Source organism: Haemaphysalis longicornis, unplaced genomic scaffold (assembly GCF_048455015.1).
Source record: "Haemaphysalis longicornis isolate Haplotype H1 unplaced genomic scaffold, Haemaphysalis longicornis Haplotype H1 scaffold_6, whole genome shotgun sequence".
Taxonomy (NCBI): Eukaryota; Metazoa; Arthropoda; class Arachnida; order Ixodida; family Ixodidae; genus Haemaphysalis; species Haemaphysalis longicornis.
Genome location: NW_027526407.1, coordinates 196,530,294 through 196,552,906, shown reverse-complemented (window position 1 = coordinate 196,552,906; position 22,613 = coordinate 196,530,294). Strand labels below are relative to the sequence as shown.

The following is a 22,613-nucleotide window of genomic DNA, read 5'->3' as shown; positions in this document are numbered from 1 at the left end:
GCCGCTGTGAATAGGACGCAGACGTCGACGCATAGTGCCCGAGCATCAGCATGTACAAGCAGAGCTACGATGCCGCAACGCAATCGGAACTGGAGGAATGCGGCATCCAACGTTCAGCTGTCCGTCGACGGATTTGATGTAGTAGCCCTCGTCCACACGGGAGCCCACTACACAGTAATGAGCGGATCATTTGCGCCTAAGATGAAGAAAGTTATGACCAGATGGGGCGGTCCGCAGATACGCACAGCAGGAAGCCACCTCGTGACGCCAAGTGGAACGTGCACATCGCACGTCACAATAACCGGCACAACGTACTCTGCGGCGTTCGTCATTTTGCCTAACTGCTCCCGTGATGTAATCCTCCGAATGGACTTTTTGATGGGCAACGGTGCAATAATTTATTTACAGGCCAAGTGTATATAATATTTTCCTCCAATCACTGCATGACGCCGCCACCGAAGCCCAAACACCGTGCTGCTGTAAGGAACGCTGATGATCATTTCATCCTCCAGTCCGCGCAAGCTTGATAATCACCATCTAGAGCGAAGATGGAGTTTCAGATGTCGACGGTATCGTAGAGATGCACCAAAGGTTGCTTCTCAGCCGCGGTGTCTCTGTCGCAAGAGGCATCGCATACTTAAGAAACGCCAATCCGACGTTGTGGTCACTAATTTCACACACGAGTGCCAGCATTTAGAAAAGGGCGCTGCAAGGCAGACCGGCAGAGCAAGCCGACCAAACGGGCGCCCTTTAATTCGACTCTTCACTTTAGCCTTTCGTAGAAATATACCAAGCAAGAAACCGCCCACCACCGGATAACAGCGCTATCCTCGGTTCATCTGCACGTGAGAACAGCGACGTGGAAACTGCGCAAGCTCCGATGACAGGCCGATCAGGCGACCAGCGGGACGAGTACCGGCACGGCGGGGGCTGTATAAGCACCTCTACGAGCGTCAGGCATCGCAGACCGGCGGGGCAAGCAAACCGAACGGGCGCCGTTTGATTCGGCGCTTCACTTTCACCTTTCGTAGGTGGGTGGCTGTTTGGTTAACTGCTTTGTGGCCGCTTCATTGCAGCTACTTAGCTGTTTTTGCTGTTTCTGTTTTGCCCCGCTGGTCTGCACTGCCTTAATTCAACATGTCGGATGATGAGAACGTGTTTTGCCTTGTGTGTCTTAAGAATGTTGCGGAAGGAACTAGTTCGATAAAATGTGGGGAATGTGGCAATGTTTACCATTGTAGCAAGTGTTCCGGCGTTACGAAGAATAAGCTAAAAACTATGAGTGCTGAAGACTGTGAAGCATGGAGATGTACAACTTGTCATGCGTCCGCGGAGCGACAGTCGCGTGGAGAGAATGATGATAGCGTGACACCTCAGGCCACTCAGATGGATGCGAACGACACGCTGAAGTTGCTCGTCCAACAGGGGGTGGAATCTCTTGCTAGAATAACACAGATGTTGGAGAGAATAGTAGCAATTGAAGGAAAATATCCAGCAAACTCTGGAAGAGCGAAACAAAACTCCTGGACGCTTTGAATCGTCTATCAAATTTTTTCAGAAAAATTTGATGCGGTCTCAATCACACTCGCTGCACAAGAAAAGGCAATCACTGAGCTAAGTTCGCAAGTGTGCAGTCTTCAAGAACAGATGAAAATTAAGGAGAAAGCGATCAAACAGCTTAGGACAGCTCTCAGCGACATGGAGCAGTACTCCAGGCAGAAAAACATTGAGGTGCATGGAGTCACGGTCACCGACAAAGAAGATCTTATGGAAGTTCTAGGGGAAATTGCTGAAAAACTAGAGATGCCCACACCCACTGTTTATAGCGTTGAAGCTGTGCACAGGTTGAGGTGTAGAGAGGGTAAGATACCGGCAATCCTTGTCAGATTTCGAGACAGGACAGTCTGCGACACTTGGGCAGCGAAGAGAACCAAACTCAGGGAAGAAGGCATTTTGTGAATGAAAACCTAACGCAGTACGTTAGACATTTGATGTGGGCTACGAAACTGAAAGCACGTGAAATATCTTACAAGTTTGCATGAACACAAAATGGCAAGGTCCTCCTGAGGGAGAAGGAAGGAAAGCTTCCCAATCGAATAAAATCTGAGGAAGACCTAATGCAGCTCTAATGGCTACACGAACATTCCAAAATTTGCATGAATGGCACTGCTTTACTGAAGGTGTGATGGTATCGTTGCAAGCATCTTTAAATACTTCATGTAAACATTAGAAGCCAGAGAATACACTGGAATGAACTAATCGTTCATCTAGCCGAAAAACAGCAAACGCAGGTTGACATACTTGTATTACTGAGACTAACATTGATGAAACGTCGTGTAAAACATATAAAATACCTAGTTATGACCAATACCAGTATTGCTGCGAGGGTAGAAGGGGTGAAGGAATATTAGTATCTGTTAAAAAAGAACTTAATTCTGACCAACTTAGCATTCAACTAAAAGAAGCAGAAATTGTAGCAGTCAAAATATCGTCGAAAGGGAATATGTTTGTACTGTGCGCGATATATAGACCACCTTCAAGTGAAGCTCGCAAATTTTTAAATGAGCTGGAATCATTAATGAAAAATTTGGATTACGCAACAAAGTTCATAATTGCTGGAGACATCAACATTGACACCTTAAAGATATCCAGGCCTATTACAGGGGAGTATCTTCATATCCTATCGCAGTTCTCATTAGATAACGTAATTTCGGGAGTTACTAGGGAAGAGCACTTGAAAGGTGCGCTAACAAGGTCCGGTATTGATCATATTATGTGTAGGACAAATAATCTAACGTCGGTATCTGGCATCATAGCGAAAAAATTGGCGGATCATTTTTATATTACGGTAGCTTTACTAGAAGACTCCGGAACAGAAGCCGTTAGAAGTGACACACCGTGCATAAAAATATTTGCTAATAAATTAGGAAACAATATGTACAGGAACACGACTGGACGAAACTGATAACATGTGATCATATAAAAACATATGATGTTGTAGTGAACAAATTTAAAATAATTTATGTAAATTCGACAAAGACTGTAAAGATTAAGCAGAGGAAAGCTGAGAATAAATGGATCGATGATGAAATCTTTGGGCAATAACCCGACGATTCTGTCCAAAAAGCGGAGTTTCGTACTCTTCGTAATCAGGTGACAGCGAAAATTAGATTAGCGAGACGGAGGTATTTTGAACAAAAGTTTGAGCAAGCGAATGGAAACCCCAAAAAAATCTGGAATTCCCTTAATGACCTAAAGGGGAGGAATGTGACTAAGAAAGCAGACACGATAATACAACAAGGATTTGGCAATATGGACGACTCAACAACTCTCTGTGATGCGTTCAATGCCGGATTTGTGGAAGCTCCAACAAAGTTAATGGCACAAATTTATACATCACAGCTCGACCTATCTAAGCTTCCAAGTATTATAAACACAGCAATATTACCAGAATTAACACCAAACGATCTATTAAGTATTGTGGCGACTATATCTCCCCATAAGCCCCCAGGTTTTTATGCCTTAAGGCTACGCGATATTAAGAAAAATATTGATAAGCTGAATTCTGTAATTACTTTCATTCATAATGGAATTTACACATGTGGGCAAATTCCAGATCTCATGAATATTGCTGTAGTACGTCCAATACATAAACAACGTTCTAAAAGCGATCCAGCCAATTACTGACCAATTTCAATTTTATCTGTCCTATCACACATAATGGAAAAACATATTTCGCAAATTATGGTGAAGTTTTGCACAAAGTATTCAACTCGTTCAAAAATACTCAGTTAGGATTTACTAAGAACAAAAGTACCATTTCCCTCCTTGAAGAATTTAATGATGTAGTTACTGCACCTTTGGGCGGTAATCAAAAAGCATTAGTTTAATTTCCTGATATGAATAAAGCATTTGACAAAGTTTATCATGCAATGCTTATTAATCAGCTGAAAATAATGGGCTTTAGTGGGAAGTTTGCCGATTTCTTTGAAAATTATTTTAATGACAGACAACAAGCGGTGAAAATTGGTAACACTATCAGTAACAAAATGACTGTAAGGTATGGAGTTCCCCAAGACTCTACTATCGGTTCTCTACTTTTCAACATTCATACAAATGACTTAAATTCACTCTCTTTTCGTCCGATTTGTGTCAATATGCCGACGACACTGCATTATTTTTGTGCACTCTTCTTACGAATATGCCGTTGAAGTTATGCAAGATGATATAAGCAAGCTGTTAACTTGAATGTCGACAAACTACATATTCGTAAACCAAACAAAAACGAAAATCATGTGTATCAGAAGCCCCTACAAAGTACTCTCCCAAACCTCGATATTTTTCTACACAAGAGAGACTGCGAAAACTGTTCTTGCTCACCATTAATGTATGTTAAGCATATAAAGTACCTAGGTATTTACAGTGATGATCATTTAAACTGGGACGAACAAATTACGCAAATATATAAAAAACTAAGAGCTGTGTCAGCATGTATATATAGGCTTCGGGACGGTTGCAACATGCAAACCCGATACCAAGTGTACCAGTCTTAAGCGGAAAGTGTCATTCGATATGGAATAACATTATATGGGGGCTGTACTACTACCAGGCAAATGAAAATAAATAAGATTCTTCACAGAGTGTCCAAGAATATAGTGCATGGAACACAATTACATGACTTCCAAACTACCGAGGTAATGAATGAAATGCAGATGGTAAATTTTCAACAACTATACAGCTATATTATCCTCAGTACTCGATATTATGACACCGAATATAAAGCACCCGTGAAAAAGGACCGGTTACTAAGACAAACCGAGCGATACTACATCCCACGTGTTTTTACCAATTAAAGAAAGAGAAAACGTGAATATTATGTACCGTTTTTGTTTAATACTCTTCGTTTGAAACTAACACATTCAGCCTAAAAAATGTAAAGAATGCTATAAAGAAATGGTGCCTTCTTTCTTCATAATGTCTAGGACACATTTCTTGTAGATGACAATGAATTGTGAATGTAATTGACGCGTGTGCAAAAATGCATTGTTGTATAGTGCCTTCGATATCACGCTTTATCTTTCTGTTGCTTGTCTTTTTTCCAATTTTAGCTTTGTTTTATTTTTTTTCATTGTTTTTCTTTCTTGTCTTTTTTTTTTCAACCGTACCAGTTCTGTACGCGTTTATCTTCATGATACCGCTTGTCCTTTTTTGTCACGTTTTTTACCTCTTTTTAAACGTCAATGGCTGCTTGTCATTGCGATCCTTTCTTTTTTACGCTTTTTTTCTTTGTTCTCTTTTCACAAAAAGTACCTCGACTGCCCTCTCGTCGGGTGCTGCTGTTCTGCCTGCCTTCCCACAAGCACTGCGTGCTTAGGAAGGCAAGGAAACCTATGTACTCCCATGATGTGCAATAAACTATCTATCTATCTATCTATCTATCTAGCTATCTATCTGTCTATCTATCTGTCCGTCCGTCCGTCCGTCCGTCCGTCCACCCACCCACCTGCCTGCCTGCCTGCCTGCCTGCCTGCCCGCCCGCCCGCTGCCTGCCTGCCTGCCTGCCCACCCGCCCGCCCGCCCGCCCGCCTGCCTGCCTGCCTGCCTGCCTGCCTGCCCGCCTGCCTGCCTGCCTGCCTTCCTGCCCGCCTGCCCGCCTGCCCGCCTGCCTGCCCGCCTGCCCGCCTGCCCACCTACCCGCCTGCCTGCCTGCCTGCCTGCCTGCCTGCCTGCCTGCCTGCCTGCCCGCCCGCCCGCCCGCCCGCCCGCCCGCCTGCCTGCCTGCCTGCCTGCCTGCCTGTCTGTCTGTCTGTCTGTCTGTCTGTCTGTCTGTCTGTCTGTCTGTCTGTCTATCTATCTATTTATCTAGGTGGTTAAGCATGGTGTCCCACAGGGATCAGTACTAGGGCCGTTATTATTCATTACATATATCAATGACCTAGCCGGCATACATAACTCTCCTGATCTGGTGATGTACGCTCATGACACTAATCTTTTCTTCTCTTCCTGTTCATTACCGGCGCTTCAAAATATGGTCAATGCTTATTTAATCAACCTTCGTGATTGGTTACAGAGGAATAAGCTTAGTTTAAATATAAGCAAAACGAAATATATTATTTTCAAGCCCATCAACACCGTGGAAACTAATTGTATACATATTCATTATGACAGTATAACAATCAATCAAGTTTCTTCCCAAAAATTTCTTGGTGTGTGGTTTAATAAAAATCTTTCGTGGTCTGTTCATATTTCCAAACTTACTTCTGAACTAAGTAAAATTGTTTGCCTATTTTATAGGATTTCTAATCTACTGCCTGTTTGGTTAAAAGTGTCTATGTATAATGCCCTGTTTTTTTCAAGACTGTCTTATTGTAATCTTGTTTGGGGTACGACCACGTCTTCCAATTGCCAAAAACTACTTGTCCTGCAAAAAAGAGCCTTGCGGGCTATTGAGGGATATTATGGTGCACCACGAAACTTACGCACGCAACCATTGTTTGTAAAACACTCCATATTAAAAGCCGACCAAGTGTATTATCTGCGGCTTCTTCAATACATTCACCAGAATCGCTTGTACTCTGTTCCTGATAGCAACATAGGTTACAATCTTCGCGTAGTAAAACTAAGAGTTCCGCGAACGCGAACAAATTACGGTGAACAAAAACTGAGTTGTCAGGTACCCAATGCGCTAAACAAATTCCCCTTTCCTGATGAGTTTTTTCTATCTGGAAACATGTTAAAAAAAAAGACCAAACAGCATCTGATTGAAGGTGAAATTCTAATGTAAAAATGCAGCTTACCGTCTTTGATATATATGCGTATGTGTATGTATGTGTGTACATGGATGTAAGTGTATATATCTATTGTTCTATCTTTTTTACACAAGTACTTAAGTCGAATGATTTACTTTATTTCATCCGTATGTACGAAATTGAACTCGTACAAGTATCAATGTGTATTTGCCCATGATTGTGCACATGTTTTGTATTGTAGTAAGTGTTACTGCTTATATATTACTTTTGTATTTTGATTGCTGCCCATTCTATGTATTAAGTGTTTTTGCGTTTGTATCTGTACTACTTACAGGCTTAGGGTACCGAGGCCTCGTCAGGCTTAACCGTCTTTTGCCTCGGTCCCCTCTTTTCTATGAAAAGGAAAATAAACTTCACTTCACTTCACTTCACTAAAAAGGGCTTGCACCCCCTGCTATGAATCGATGACACTCTCGACCGCCTCTTCCACGCGAAGTACTTCTCACCGATGGATCTGAAGACCGGCTACTGGCAAATTGAAGTGGACTAGAGCGACCGAGAGAAAACTGCATTTTTAACCCTGGACGGCCTATACGAGTTCAAGGACATGCCGTTTGGGATATGCATGGCGTGAGCAACGTTTCAAAGAGTCATTGACAAGGTGGTAACTGGCCCGAAGTGGCACACCTGACTCGTATATCTCGACTACATAGTGGCATTCGCCCGGACTTTCGACGAACACCTTGCAAGGTTGGAGTCTGTACTCGAGGCCACTCACACATCGCGGTTATCACTGAAGACTGAAAAGTGCCATTTCGCGAACAATGAACTCAAGTCTTTGTGCCACTTCGTCAGCGCCGCAGGAGTCCTGCCTGACCCGGCAAAAATTTCATCTACAACAAACTTCCCAAGACCCAAAGACAAGAAGGGGGTGCGAAGATCTCTCCGACTGTGCGAATACTACCGGAGCTTCGTCGCAACCTTCGAACGCATTGCAGAGCCACTCACGCAATTGACGAAAGATAGCACTCCTTTCAGCTGGGAAAACGCCCAGGAAAAAGCATTCTGCGAGATGCAAAAAACCCGGAAAATCCGCCCGTGCTCGCTCATTTCGACAAGAACACCGATACGGAAATGTACACAGACACCAGTGATATAGGCTTGGGTGGCGTGCTTGTCCAGAATCAAAGTGTTTTCCAGGAAATAATCGCCCATGCCAGCCGTGGTCTGTCGAAGGAGCAGAAAAACAACTCTGCCTCTGAGAAAGATTGCATGGCTATTATATGGGCGATTTCAAAATTTCGCCCATAAGTGAACGGCAGACCATTCAATGTTGTGACAGACCACAATGTCTGGTGTTGGCTCGCCAATTGGAAGGACTCCTCTGGCCATCTTGGGGGGTGGAGCTCGCGCGTGCAAGAGTTAGACGTTACAAAAAACTATAAATCCGGCAGGAAACACGCCGACGCTGACTGTCCCGCGTCACTGTCGACCCACCCCCAAAGACTGCGATAAAGACAGCGCGTTCTTTGGAGTTATGACGGAGAGCCACCTAGCCGTCCAGCGGGGTGCCGACCCCTACGTAGGCGTCCTGATCGACTACCTCCAAGGACGCGACGTCGCCGTGCCCAGGCCTTGCAACGCAACTTACCAGCATTCAGGCTGAAGAACTCCTTGAATGCAAAGCGCTTAAACTTTGACTAGTGAATAACCACAAGAAAGACTACAAAACAGGACGAAAGGCTTCGTCCTGTTTTTTAGTCTTTCTCGCCCTTGTTCACTTGTCAAAGCTTAAGCGCTCTCAGTTCTGGCCATGCAGCACCAGCTAGCACCTACAGATAACCTCAAAAACTTCGTTCTCGTGAAGGAATTCAGCCCCGGAATGAGAACCAATATACTTCTTGTGATCCCGGCAGTCTTGGTGACGAAATTTTGGAAGCGTGCAGTGACGACCCATCTTCCGGACATCTTGGCGCAGCTCACACAATTGGAAAAATCAACTCGATGTACTACTGGCCCCGCCTTATATCCGTCGTCACCCACTCGTCCGGAACTGCCGTGACTGCTGTGTCAAAAACACCGCCGTAGAGGCCCGTCGGACTTCTGCAGCCGATCGCCGTCCCATCTAGGCCCTTTCAGTAGACTGGAATAGATCTTTTCGGCGCGTTCCGTAAGTCACGATCCCAGAACAAGTTGGTTGTCGTAGCATAGACTACATGACGCGCTACGCAGATACCGCTGCTTTTCCGAGGGGTACTGCACAAGAAGTCGCAAAGTTCTTCATAAGTGAAGTTGTGCTGCGACATAGAGCCTCTGAAGTTCTAATCACGGACCGCGGAACGGCGTTTACTGCGGATCGTATGCTAAGAATCTTACGCTAGAGTTATACATATCACCAAAAAACGATGGCGTACAACATTCCAACAAACGGTTTAACGGAACGTCGGAACAAAACGATCGCGTATATGATGTCTATTTATGTCGACGTTGAACATACGACTTGGAAAGAAGTCCTCCGTTATATCAGGGTTGCCTACATTACAGCGACCCAGGAAACTACGCAGATGACACCGTTCGAGCTTGTCTACGGAAGACGGCCAACTACGATGCTTGACGCCATGCTCCTGCATGTAGTAGACGACGACCTCTACGCCAACGTCCAAGAATGCATTCAGCGTTCCCAGGAGGCCTGCCAAATCACTCGTGTTCGTACAACGAACCATTATCAGGTGGATGCGGGACGCTAGAACCTACGACATCGAGACGCCGAGTACCGTCCGGGGGATCATGTGTGGGTTTGGACTCCTATCCGACTACACAGACTCAGTGAGAAGCTTCTGCGACGATATTTCGGACCCTACCAGATTCCACGACGCGTTGGCTAACTTACCTACGAAGTGATCCGCGATGGTGATTCCGGCACGTCACGATGACGCACTCGAGCCGAACTTCTTCGACGTGGTGCCTAGAACGTTACTTCGCAAGATGTCAGACTTTTTTGTTGTTGCTTTGTTGATGATGTTTTTTCGGACAGTCATTTTACTTTAGCATTGGGTAGATGCACTCTTAGAGGGGGGAGGTAATGCCGCGAACCATGTATGGTTTTTTTTTATCGTTAGTTTTTAGTGCCCAGCCCCGCCCGGGTGTCTTATCTGTGTCCCAAACGAAGCCCGCGTTCTATTCTTTATTTTCTGCCGCACGGGCTATCTCATTCAGGTAAGGAGACTGTTTCGCCCTAATGTCACAAGCCTAGAATAATCTTCCGCGATCTACAATGTTCTGGATGTAAATAGACGGTCGGGAAAGCACGCGCGCCGAAAGATAAAAAGCCTGAACAGCAGATAGAGCGGTATTCTACTCGACGACGCTTGCTTGCGCACGTCACTTTCTTGACTGCTACATCACCGCCTGTGTATTTTTTGAGTTGGTTGGAGAGCACATTAATCGCGCCAATAAACTTGTTTTTCTGGAAGACAACTGCGTCGTCTTTGACTTCGTGACAGTATTTTACGTTTGTTTTTCCTAGTTTTAAACGTCTATTCTTCGCTTCATGCAGCGATAGACGAACACAAACTAGTCAATGCCCAAGAAAAATCGGGTTATTCAACTATTGAGCATAAAAATACAAGCAAATGGAGCGTTGCCCTGTTCTGAAAAACCGGAAGATCACTTCTCGCTTTCTAAATCGTCCTTGCTGACGTCGTATCGCGGCACCACTTAGCGCCGCAAAAAGTGAGACGCAGCTTCCTGTGCTAGCCTGGCCTGGAAAGCTCCTTTTCACGTTTCTTGACGGCATCGTTCGGCGGAACCGCGCTAAAGAGTAGGAAAGGAGAAGCAACAAAACAAAACTTGGAAAGACCTGTGATTTCGGCTGTGTACATGTCTTTTCCAAGGAGTATTTTGTCAGATCTGTACCGTCGTTTCCAAGCATTTTATATTAATACATACATCGTTCATAACAAGGCCTAGCTTGAAGCTGTGCGCTGAGTTCATATACAATTCAAACGCCGAAGTTCAGCAATGCCTCGCTACCGTGTTCTTACGCAAACACCATTTGTGAGTTTAGAGCAACGCCGAAAACGGTTACATTTTCTAGTCTAGAAAACTTTTTGAAGCTATCACAGCCTATAAATTGCCGGATGGTTTGGAATACGGACCCTAAAAACGAGAGTTCGATGCGGTCACGTTTGGTGTTTTTTAGCAACCGAGAAAGCATAAAAAGTTACGCATAAAAAGCCAGCGTTTGAATGAACGTTTTCAGGTGTGTCCAGGTTTTGTGGTTTTTCAGGAATTTTTGTGCACCGGCCGTACTAGTGGAGCTCCTTGTAACACAACTGTAACGCACGATGCACATCCTGCTTGACCTTGCCGGCGATCAATTTTTGTTTGATCCACCAGAGAGTCCCTGGTGGCAAATTAGTACTATTGCAAGACAAGTCAAGATTGAGGGTTCTATATCACACACATCATCGCCCTGTATGGAAGAAAGAGCTGGCCACCAACCGCACGCTGGTGTTTGACGCTGCATGGCATAGTCAATAAATATAGCGGAATTATTCGTCTCCAATGATACATATTAGCTACATGGATTACTGTCAGAATTCTAATATTCCTAAAAATAAGACGTTAGACTGATCCAACCATTCCACAGGTCAGTTGCCTTTGCACAACAATGTTGGCGGACCGATTTTGTGTTTTTTTTTCGCAAGCACCTCAGTGCTTGTAGAAATCTCACGGGCTGGCAGCACTGAACATGGTTTTGGGCGTGACCCAGGGGTTTATTGGTATTTGCTCAAGTTATTGCACAACACCTAAATAGCTAAGTCGGCAATGTGACGCGAGCACACACGGGGAGCGGGTGCTGGTGTGCGCCTAGAGCGCAATGCCCACAGTTAATTCTAGCCGGATCGCTAACGGTTGTTTTCAGCGCTTTTGCGGGATGGCAACACGGCAAGCATGGGGGCGAGGAGAGCGCAGCCGATCGAAGTGGACCCGCACCCTCGCTCCCGACACCTCTATGCCACGCGTCGCTATCTTTTCCGTAGCCACTGCCAGGTGACGCACCGGTATCTTCGGCCGTGCGTTCCGCGATTCGTATTTCAAATGTCCATGACTGTACGTGAAGTGGCCAGGAGAGAGCAAGAGGCGTTGCTTTGGATGGAACTCGGACAGCAGCTTGCTGTCGCGTCGCATCTCTACTGACATCTGGAAGGGAAGCCTCTCGGGAATACAGGCGCGCTGCGTTCATCTCCATTTAGTTTCTTCGGAGGCAATACAGTAAAGCCCCCTTGAGAACTGGCGCGAAAAACCCGTTAACCCAAAAAATACACAGGATGAGAACCTATCAACTCGCCCAACTTTCCATTCTGTTAATTGAAGGCTGACCTCATAGTGCATCTTCAGCGTGGTGTACTCAGCTACCGACAGGAGTTAAGCATTATTGTGCGCGTGGAAGTCATAACGGGATCTAATATGGTAGAACTGTGGCACTACCAACTTGACTGCTGTGTTGAGCCGAATGCCCTGCCATAGATACGTCACAGCGTCACGTGGTTCACCGGAAGTAGAATGCTCACGTTGGGATCCTTTCCACTGTGGACCGCATTGTTACATGTGAATTCTTGCATAATGATGTTTTTATTTATTTCTTTCGATATTTTTCTGTTTCTTGAATTTTACTACTGTCAATAGCAACGAAGCGTTTCAAAAAGAGAGGGATTTTACTCGAAATAACAAGAAGGAACCCTAAAGATAAAACTCAAAAGGACACGATATAGGGCGTAATTTTGAACCCAAAGTCCCAAACACATAAGTGACCTAAAGGAAAAATAGGTACACCAGAGAAAAAAATAACTTCAAAATGTGAAGCGGAAATTCCACAATTTGGGAGATACACAGGTGTGCCCTGTAAAAAGACTGATAGTTCGGCAAGTTTGTACTTTTTAGGCATGCTAAATGGCGGCGTAGTAAACACGGCCACGAAAGAAGGAAGACGCAGGATTTCTTGTGGCTGTGTCAACTATGCTGCTATTCAAGATGATACTCAGGACGACAGGTGGTGCAGAAAAATGCCATAAATGTATATTTTGCGAGGAAAAACCTGCGCACAAAGGCGGAATATGAAAAAAGCACGCCGATACACGCCTGAGACCGCTCTGCTCAAACAACTGAGCGATATTTGCGGGCATCGGTAACACGGGCTATTGAGTATGACGTGGTGCCAGTCGTCCTAAGGTTTGGACATGAAACAATGAGACGGCGGATTGGCAAGATAATGGGGTAACTTTATTTTTAAAAGGTCGTCAACGGGTGATGATGCATGTAACGGGTTTGAACTAATTTAAATTTTATTCTGTGAGTTGAAGTGATATGTGTTTGAGAACGGGTTAGTACGAGACAGACGATTAGAAAAGCAAGGATGAGGAAGTTACAGTTCTTTTTAAATGAATTATACTGCCATGAAATGGCAGCCTCTTTAGTTTAGCTTTCAGGGTCTCGGGTTGTCGGCGTCGCATGTCGTCTCATTTTCATGTGGTTACGGGCCTAAAACACCGGTTCGCTTGTTTTACAACGCCTTGCGTTACAACGTAGCGCGTATAGAAGGGTATAATGAAGAAAACCAGTTCAAAATAAACTCATGATTTGAAGATTAGTGTTACGCTCCCGGTCCGCTCTAGCAATCCTCAAGCACTAGCAGAAGCTTGTGTACACCGACTGTAATTTGTGTTACACTCACATGCCAATCGACTCTTAACGCTATGCCTGAACGGGGTCGGTCGCAGCAAGAAAAGTCGTACTTCGCTGGTGCCATAGGAGGGCGGGAAAGCAGAAACTTTATTGTTGGGAAAACTAGATCTTCTTCTAAACTCCTAAGAGGAGCTCTGATTACAGAGGCTCAATAGTTTTGGCAGTCGATCGAGCCCTCTCGAGCACTGTGCGCTGGTATACCAGGGCCGAGCCAGACAGCACTTATTCCCGCTGTTCAGTCATTAGACTGTCGTTCACCGGTACTAGATTAGTTTCTCGATAGCCCTATGTAACGTTGTAAACAGCAGATTTTCTCGCCCGCATAGTTGGCATTCATTTGACCGGTAGACTCCAGGGGATATCGCGTGCACAAGGCTGAGATGTGACTACGTGTTTGACCAAAGTAGGCTCCATTCTAGAGCATCCTTTTTGGTTATGTGTTTGTGCGGCTGGGGAAGAGAGCAGTGACTTAAACGGTGATGGGGCAGAATGTGATGGTATTTCAGGGGGATTGGTGCTGGAACTGTGGACTGGTCAGCCTGTGGTGGAGCCGCCAATGTAATCATAGGGCGGCCTGATGCATGCACTTGTGTGTTCTCGTTCAGGGCACTCGGTGGGGCTGTAGAGATTACTGAGGTTGTTCGTAGTCATTGGGTGAATCCTTCTTCAGTATCTGATCAGCGATTTGAGATATTCAGCCTTTTCTGAAGCTGCAACAGGCGCCTTTTGAGTTGGATGCTACTGTTACGTCATAGGTGCAACTTCAGCGCACAAAAAACCAGGACTGAACGAAAGACACGAAGACCAGCGCAGACTAACAACTGATATTTTATTCATCACGCAACACATGTATACCCTGTTGAATCTAGGATATGAACCAGTCATTAGTATTGTCATCATCATCATCATGTAGACGGTGCGAGTAAAGTTGTCATCCCCGCTAAGGGCAGCCATAGCCCAGGTCTCCATTGCGTCACTTTTCGGTTAACTTTTTCTCGTGCCGTTAAACCCGGGAGGATGACTGCACGTGACGAACGAGACCACCGACGTCCCCTCCGGCTTGAGGTTCGCAGTGTGAACGAGCTGATGGCATGGGTCGAACAACGTATTATTGCCGATAACGAAGGGTTTATGTAGGCTGGGCGAGTGACGTCACGCTCACGCAGGAGCGACAGCTTGCGCTCGTTATCGCGGCAGCGTCAACTCGGTTACATCTTACTTTCCTTGGTGAATTCAAGATCGCTCCGGCAGGCGGTACCGACAAGGCTTGCGACGTTTCCGAGAGCTTCTCCGTGGTAGTGGCGGCTATGGAACGGGACCGGAGTCTGGCAAGCCTGAGGAAGGTGTTGTGGTAGTGTCGGGGCACGGTAGTTCTGGAACCTCCCGGAGATGTTCCCGTGTGCGTCGCATTTCTCGGCCGTCTTCTGTTTTCACCAGGACAGAGCGGGGAGCTCCCGCTGATCCCAGCACAACGACCGGGCACCACGTCCGTGTGTGCGTGTCGTACACCGAGGCCCTCTGACCGGGTGAGAGGGTGCGCAGGTCCCTAGCTCCTCGATTGTAGTAGACCCTATGTTTGTGGCGAATATCCTGGAGACGGGTGTGCACCTCCGGGCTTGGCAATGGTGACGGCTTCAGGTGGCAGGAGAGAACTGGTAGCAGCGTTCTCGTTTGTCGACCCATGAGCCTCTGCACAGGTGACTTCAAAATAGCATCACGTGGAGTATTGCGCAACTCAAGCAGAGCTAAATAGAAGTCGAGCTATTATAGAAACACTTCTTTAGTAGCGTTTTCGCTTCTTGAACTGCCCTTTCGGCCATTTCATTTGCGCGAGGAGGATAAGGGCTTGACGTCACGTGGGTGACTCCTAGTTCATGCAGAAATTCACAGAACTTGTGGCTACTAAAAGTGGCCCGTTGTCACTACAGAGCTTCACTGGTAACCCATGGACCGAGAAAACTTTCGCGCACCACTCGTTCAAGTGCCGGGCTGTTGTTTATTGAAACTCCTGTATTTCAAAATAAAAGGAGTAGAAGTCTACAATTATGGCAAACTCTTTACCACCGTAACGGAATAAGGCCATGCTAACTATCTCCCATGGCAGAGTGGGGACACCATGAGGCAGTAGAGGCATCTTCGTGTTTTGCTTTTGGTGAGCCTGGCAAACTTTGCATGATGCTGCAACCTGGTCAATGTCGCTGGAAATTCATGGCCAAAACATGACACTCCTAGCCCGAGTTTTCATCTTTTCCGCCCCTGGGTGGGCCAAATGAAGAAGACGAAGGATTTCTGCTCTCTTAGCGCTTGGTACGGTTACCTTGTTGCTGTGAAAGACGAGGCCATCTTGTGTACGCATCTCTTCTCGATACGCCCAATATGGTCTGGCACTTGCTGGGACGTCCTCTTTGTTTTCCGGCCAGTCAGTCTCGGCGTAGGATCGGACGGTCGACAAAGCAGGATCGCTTGCGGTGGCTGCACGGAGCTCCTCGAGGCGACGCTCGGAAGCTGGAACTAGGGCAATGACGTTAACATTGAAACGCTCAGTTTCTTCCGTCAATAAGGCCTTGCTTGGAAAACGAGAGAGCGCATCAGCCAAAAACAGCTCTCTTCCTGGCTTGTTCAGTATATTGATGGCGTATCGCTGCAATGTCAGTCGCATTCGTTGCAGTCGAAGTGGTGAAGTGGCTCACTGAAAATTGGCACCAACGGACGATGGTCGGTTTCCACTGTAACCTGGGACTGGCCGAAAATATAATCGTGAAATTTTTTGCAGCCATGCACAATCGCGAGAGCTTCCTTTTCAATGTGCGTGTACCGCGTCTGAGCATCCCTGAGCGATCTAGACGAGAAAGCGATAGGGCGGCCGTCTTGTATCAGAACGGCGCCAACGCCCATGTGGCTGGCGTCAACAGAGAGGGTGACTGGCTTTTTCGGATCAAAGTAAGCAAGCACTGGCGCTCTTACTAAGGCTTGGCGCAGCTCATTGAAGCTGCTTTGCTCTTTTTCCGTCCAGACCCAGGCAATATCTTTGCGCAGCAGAGTTCTATGTGGGGCGGTGAGCACAGACATTCGCGGAATGAAGCGCTGCACGTAATGTATTGTTCCGGGAAAGACTTTCAATTCCTTACTGTTACTCGGCGCTGGCTTGTCCAAAATGGCTTGGACGCGATCGGGGTCAAGGCTCAGTCCCTGCGTGGTGAAACCGTGTCCCAAGTACCGAACTTGCTTCTGCAAAAAGACACATTTCTGAGAGTTCAGACAGAGGTTGTGCTCACGGCAGCGTGCAAGCACACCGGTCAAGTTGTTGTCATGCTCTTCTTTCGTTGTGCCTCAGACTAATATGTCGTCCATTACAACAGCTACTCCGGACAGGCCCTCCAAGAGGCGGTGCATGGCTGCTGGAAATATTTCTGGGGCAGAATCTATTCCAAAAGGCATGCGGAGAAACCGATAGCGCCCGTAAGGCGTGCTCATTGTGCACAATTTAGAGCTGCTGTCAGAAAGTTTTATTTGCCAGAACCCGGCGCGTCCAAGGTAAAAAAATATCTGGCTCCAGATAGTCGTTGCGCGACCTCTTCTAGAACAGGCATAGGGTAGTGTTCACGCAGCATAACCTTGTCAAGCTCTGTTGGGTCGAGACAAATTCGTACTTTATCACCTTTAACTGCGGCGACCATATGGCTGGACCATTCAGTTGGTTCGGTTACTTTGGTTATGGCGTTTTGCTCCTTCATGCGTTGAAGTTTGGCCTTTACGTTTTCTTCAATGGCGACCGGAACCCTTCTGGCTGGCACAACGACGCCAGCGGCGCCCGGCTTGAGCTTCATTTCGTACTCAAAATTGTTTAGCTGTCCCAATCCTGTGAAAACATCGGCGAAGGGCTGCGCCGCTGGGCACAGTCGTGTCTCGACGCTGTCGATGCGATAAATAAGGCCAAGGCTTTCTGCTGCTGCTCCGCTGAGTGTCACCGACACGTTTTGCTCAATGACGAAGAAGGTTTTATCATGCTGTTTATCGTTCACGGATAGACACAACTTCACTTTAAACGGCACAGTCGTTTTGCGGCCGAAAAAACTCGTTAACATAGCTCAGCAGGCTTGATGCGTCTTTCTCAGAAGCGACAAAACATCTTGCTTTGAAATCACAGAACAGTTCTTCCGTGTATCAGGGTTAGAGACCATCGGACGGCCTTTAACGCAAACTGTCGCGGTCCACTGGTCGCTAGCGAGTGCGCTCACGGTTAAAGCGTCCAGAAAAAATCTGACCTTTCGTCAACATGTAGCTCTCTTATTTCCTTGCGCCTTGAATCTTCGCTGCGCAAGAAGGATGACTGCGCTCACGCTCGGGCGAAATGATTCAATCCTCCGCATTTCTTGCATGCTTTTCCTATCGCTGGGCAGCGGCCGCTACGCCGAATTTTGTAGCCGCATTTGCTACATGGTTTTGAAACTCTTTCCAACGCATTTACGGCTGCAGTTTCATCGCCTTCAATGGTGCCACGTATCTGCCGAAACTGCTCCGCGCCTTGCTCTTGGATGAGACACATTTCGACTACTCTTTGGTAAGATGGGTTTTCCGAAATTAACTTCTTTTGCAGGCCCTTGTCGCTAATGCCCAGTATGATGCGGCTACGAAGAATGCGCTCTTCGAAATCTCCAAAGTCGCAGTGTTTGGCTAGCGTTCGCAATTCGACAAGCCAGTCATTGAAACTTTCGTCCTCTTTTTGGTCTCGGGAACTGAAGCAAAACTCATGGTAAGTGAGGTTCTTTGCGGGCTTGTAGAAGTCTTCAAATTTTTATATATGAGGTTTACACCGCTTGTGTCCTCTCCTGGCTCAAACTTGAACGAAGAGTACGCTTTTCTAGCCTCTTCTCCAATGGTCACTAAAAGCGTCACCGCCTGCACTTCTTTCGGTTGCTTGTTCAGCTGAGTAGCCGTGGAAAACAGTTGAAACTCACTTTTCTAGGTCTTCCACCCAAGCCAAGCGTCTCGCGATGTGTCGAGGGGCTTCGGAGGTGGCAGGAGCGTTTTCGGCAATACAGGCGGTGTCACCAACGAAGCGGTGTCGTAATGCTGGCGGTTTTCCGCTGCCACCATGTGAACAAGCTGACGGCATGGGTCGAACAACGTTTTATTGCCAATAACGAATGGTTTATGTAGGCTGGGCGAGTGACGTCACGCTCACGCAGGAGCGACAACTTGCGCTCGTTATCGCGGCAGTGTCAACTCGGTTACACGCAGAACCCCGCTCGTTTGACTGTTTCTGCTGATCAGCCGCGCCTTTAGCCGGAGGTCGGCATGGCTGGCCGAGACCGTCCAGTGACGACGACAGTAAGTGTCGAACGGGTAAGCTGCGCTGGCAGCAACGCGTATTTAGCGTAGCTACTGCAAGACTGCCCGAGGCAGAGAATGAGCTTCTGGGAGCCCCGTCTCCATCTCCACACGACTTGCAAGCGACCATTGATCTGCTTGAGAGCAAAGATACCACAATATATGGGATAGAGCAGAAACTTATCGATATTCTTGACCATGAGAAAGTCGAGCGCGAATACGTCGAGGCCTTGGCGTACCGAGGAGGTATATGCCGCGCCCTCAATCGGCTCCGCAATGCCTTGAAGGTCTCAAAGGCATCTGCCGTGAGAGGCACTACCAACGCCACTCCTAGCAGGCCAAATGTCCCTCGACAACTGACCACTATATCCAACGGCGTTCGCACGGCAACCCGCAGACGCGACCCCTGTCACGTCCACTTACACCAACCTTGCAAGTTGTCCCACTAAAGCTGCAGGTTAGCACCGCTAACGCTGCGCTGGCTGAACTGCAGAGGCTTGGGAAGCATTTCCAGGTGACGTCCCATGGCCACACGGTCTTGTCCGACATGCAGCGGCCAGACGATTCGACGTTTACGTCCACCACACGAGGAAAACCTAGCGAGAACCAATTCTGCCGTTTCCTGGACATCGCGACGTCGGAAATATCTATTTTTAACAACAGTGGGCGAAGAGCTTGTCCGCAGAACTGCTCCAGGACAGCAGCGCAAACACCGGTTCAGTCCAACGCGACGTGCGACGAGCGGAAGCTATTTTTGCCCCTGCTAGTTCAGGAAAATACGATACAGACCGATACCGTGAGCATTTCGTCTACTAGTGCCCCTGAAGTGTCCGTCAAGGAAGAAGCCATTGTAGCAGCCGAAGATTCACTTTTCCGAAATGACGCACATTCGAGTGTACGAAGAAACTGTAAGCGTGGTGAAGATAATAACGCCCCTGCCGCCGTCAAAGAAGGTTCCACGACAGTAACCCGAGCAGACGACTAAAACGCGAAGTCGAAGATGGGAAAGAAAAGGTTGAAAGTCATCCGTATGTGCTCGAATACATGTTTGTTCCCGACTTCATGAAGGGTGTATCCTCACCGGATCTTCTTGGAAGCCAGCTAGCTGAGTTTGTAGTAGTCAAAGAGGGCGCAGCTAAGCGCCAATATGAGTTCTTCTGTGTTGCTGAGGTTGGAACCTCTGAATCACACTTCATGACCCTTTCTTGTCACAGCGAGCAGCCACTGAGGCCTGGTCCGAAAGCAGCCGAGCCATATGCTGACTTGATTCCCATCGAGAAAATGTGCTCGCCAGAATCGAAACCTGCTAAAACGCAAGCACGAGACAGGCACAAGGCCGAACACAATCCACCCACCTACTCAATGCATGACAGCTGCAGGTACAATGAATGGTTGAGACTTTCACGGCAACAGCTTCAGCAAAATACCTACTTGACTGAAAGACTGGAGACGTCGCAGCGGGTTTGGAGCCCACTTTGGATGTCGGCTGCTGCACCTTGGCGGCGTTTGGCTGTAGTGAAAGCTGCGAGACCGTGGATGCACCGGTGGAGACAAAGAAGGACATTGTTCGCTGGGAGCTTCACAAGGATTGATATTATGGACCCGAAAACAAATTGTTAGGATGGTAGATTGATTGATTGGCGTCCGTACAGCGTTTCTATTTGTGGTTAAATACGAACGTTCCGGGCGCGGGAGTGTGTTGAATCTCGGGTATGAACCGGACATTACTATTGCCATCATCATCGTGTAGACGGTGCGAGTAAAGTTGTTATCCCCGCTAAGGGCAGTCATGGCCCAGGTCTCGATTGCGTCGTTCTTTCGTTAACATACACTCTTTGGCAACACCAGCGCATGATCAAATGTGCATGTATCAGGTGATGCACAAAAACACAAGAAAAAACACAAGGAAAAAACAGTTTACACTTTGCACTATCTCATGACGTTTGACAACTTAATTTCGATATCAGTCAGGGCTACGATGGTTTACGTATGCATGCTCCCTTTAATTTCGACATCTGGAAGGCTTCCACTATCTCTCTTGTCCTGTCGTGGTGGTGGAACTCCGTAGTCATTAGGTCAAACAACGGCTCGCAGCAATTACATTGTCACCAACTGGCCCACGTTTCCGTGTTATTACTGTTAAGTGTTTGGCACGCAGGGTTGGCGTGATGGCTAGCACTATTGCTGTTTCCTGTGCTTCTAGAGGGTGCGCGGTGTATTCACTGTTGCAGTCGTTCGTTTTCGCATGTCCTCAAGAAAATTGAGGATCGTTGATTGCTGAGGACGAGCGTTGACCCATGTGGTTACCCCAAGGTAAAGCAGATGGGGCGTTCAAATGGACTAAATTGCGTTCAACGCAAGAGAGAGCGCCACGACCTAAGCAACCGCGTGATTCTGCCTCTCACCGGCGATTCTGTGGCGCCCAATCCGCACGCACCGTGTGGCAAAACAGCGAGTTACAATCTTTGATATCACTGACGCACTGCATGCGTCACCCCTGCCCATGTTTTATGTTAGTGTAGATGGCCGGAGAATTTTATTTTGGGGTTGTTTTCTTTGATATTTCTCACTTTGCGAATGCGTAGTGCTTCTAGTTCTGCTGCTCGACTCGTGTGTAGCCAGATTCGTTTTAATGCTGAGAAGCAGCACTGCAATGCTTAGCTGATTTTTGTTGCCGTGTTGCTGTATTCGTCGTCTGCCTTGCAGTATTGTGCGAATAAACAGTGTAACATTGTATTTCTAGTTGCTCTTGGAAAAATATATTCTCAGTGGCACTAGATTTTTATGACAGGTATTACAACATATAGAAACTCAGCAAGCCGAGACATGATAACACACAACAGGATAACACAAAAACAGTTTTTGAAGTTCGATTTACCATTTTTATTTGGCGGTAGGAACCATACACGCCGGAAACAATATTTAAACTTAGATGTGTTTTTTTAAAGACTACTAGCACTCACTACTTGGAAAACGGACACGGCTGAAAATTATCGCAAAAACTTTGGAAATTGTTCGTAACGGCATTTCAAAAACTGTATTATTTGACAACAGTTTTACGTGTTAGTCTTGTTTATTTGTGTTGAGAAGGTTGCAGAATAGCTTTGTATTGTTATATTGAACTTGAAATATTGGAGCTGAATAGAAAGTCATAAAATACCCGATTGGGCCGCGCGTTGTCTATGATATTCCCAAATACGTTTCTACATTTGTTGCTACGTAGGTTGCTAGAATTGGTTGGCAAAACCCTTTTAGATATTCAAACATTTCTTTTGACTTCTGTTTCAACTGCGTGGGAGGAAGGGGAAGCTAAAGCGGTCACCCCAGGCTAGGAATCCTCATTTCAGGACCCAAAGAAGCTGTCTAAGCTGTTAGTAACATCGTGGAACATTAGCAGAAACCTATCATCAACGCGAATTGGAGTGAGGGAAAATTTTATGCAAAGATGATTGAGGGAACGTGGCGCAGGAAGCAAGGAGCCCACGAGCCACTGCTGGGAGTGCGCGCCTAAAATAAAATATGGTTAAGAATGTCCTGAAAATCGAACGCAGACTTTTTACAATGTGAAATCGGCAACCTACCCACCGGGCACACCCAAAGACTCGAAATGTATGGGTTTAGCAGTGGCGGTGAACAATAGCGTGTTCAGCTTATTGGAAAGAAAAAAAAACGTTGTGCTGGCACGAGTTCGACATACCTTCAAGAAAAATAGGCGAGATAGGACATTTTCAGTAGTATTAGAGCCAAAGTGTTTAATTTTGAATCGGACAAAATAAATAAACCCAA

At 46.7% G+C, this 22,613-nt stretch overlaps 1 protein-coding gene across 1 annotated transcript; it reads right to left on the bottom strand.

Moving 5' to 3' along the window:
• Window positions 1-14,784: 14,784 nt before the first annotated feature.
• Window positions 14,785-15,852, bottom strand: LOC144142146 (uncharacterized). Its single transcript, XM_077673538.1, has 2 exons — window positions 15,814-15,852; window positions 14,785-15,185 (listed from the first exon to the last, which is right to left on the bottom strand). The coding sequence occupies exons 1-2, from the start codon at window positions 15,850-15,852 to the stop codon at window positions 14,802-14,804; spliced, it is 423 nt and encodes a 140-aa protein (XP_077529664.1). The 3' UTR covers window positions 14,785-14,801.
• Between the last annotated feature and the right edge of the window lie 6,761 nt (window positions 15,853-22,613).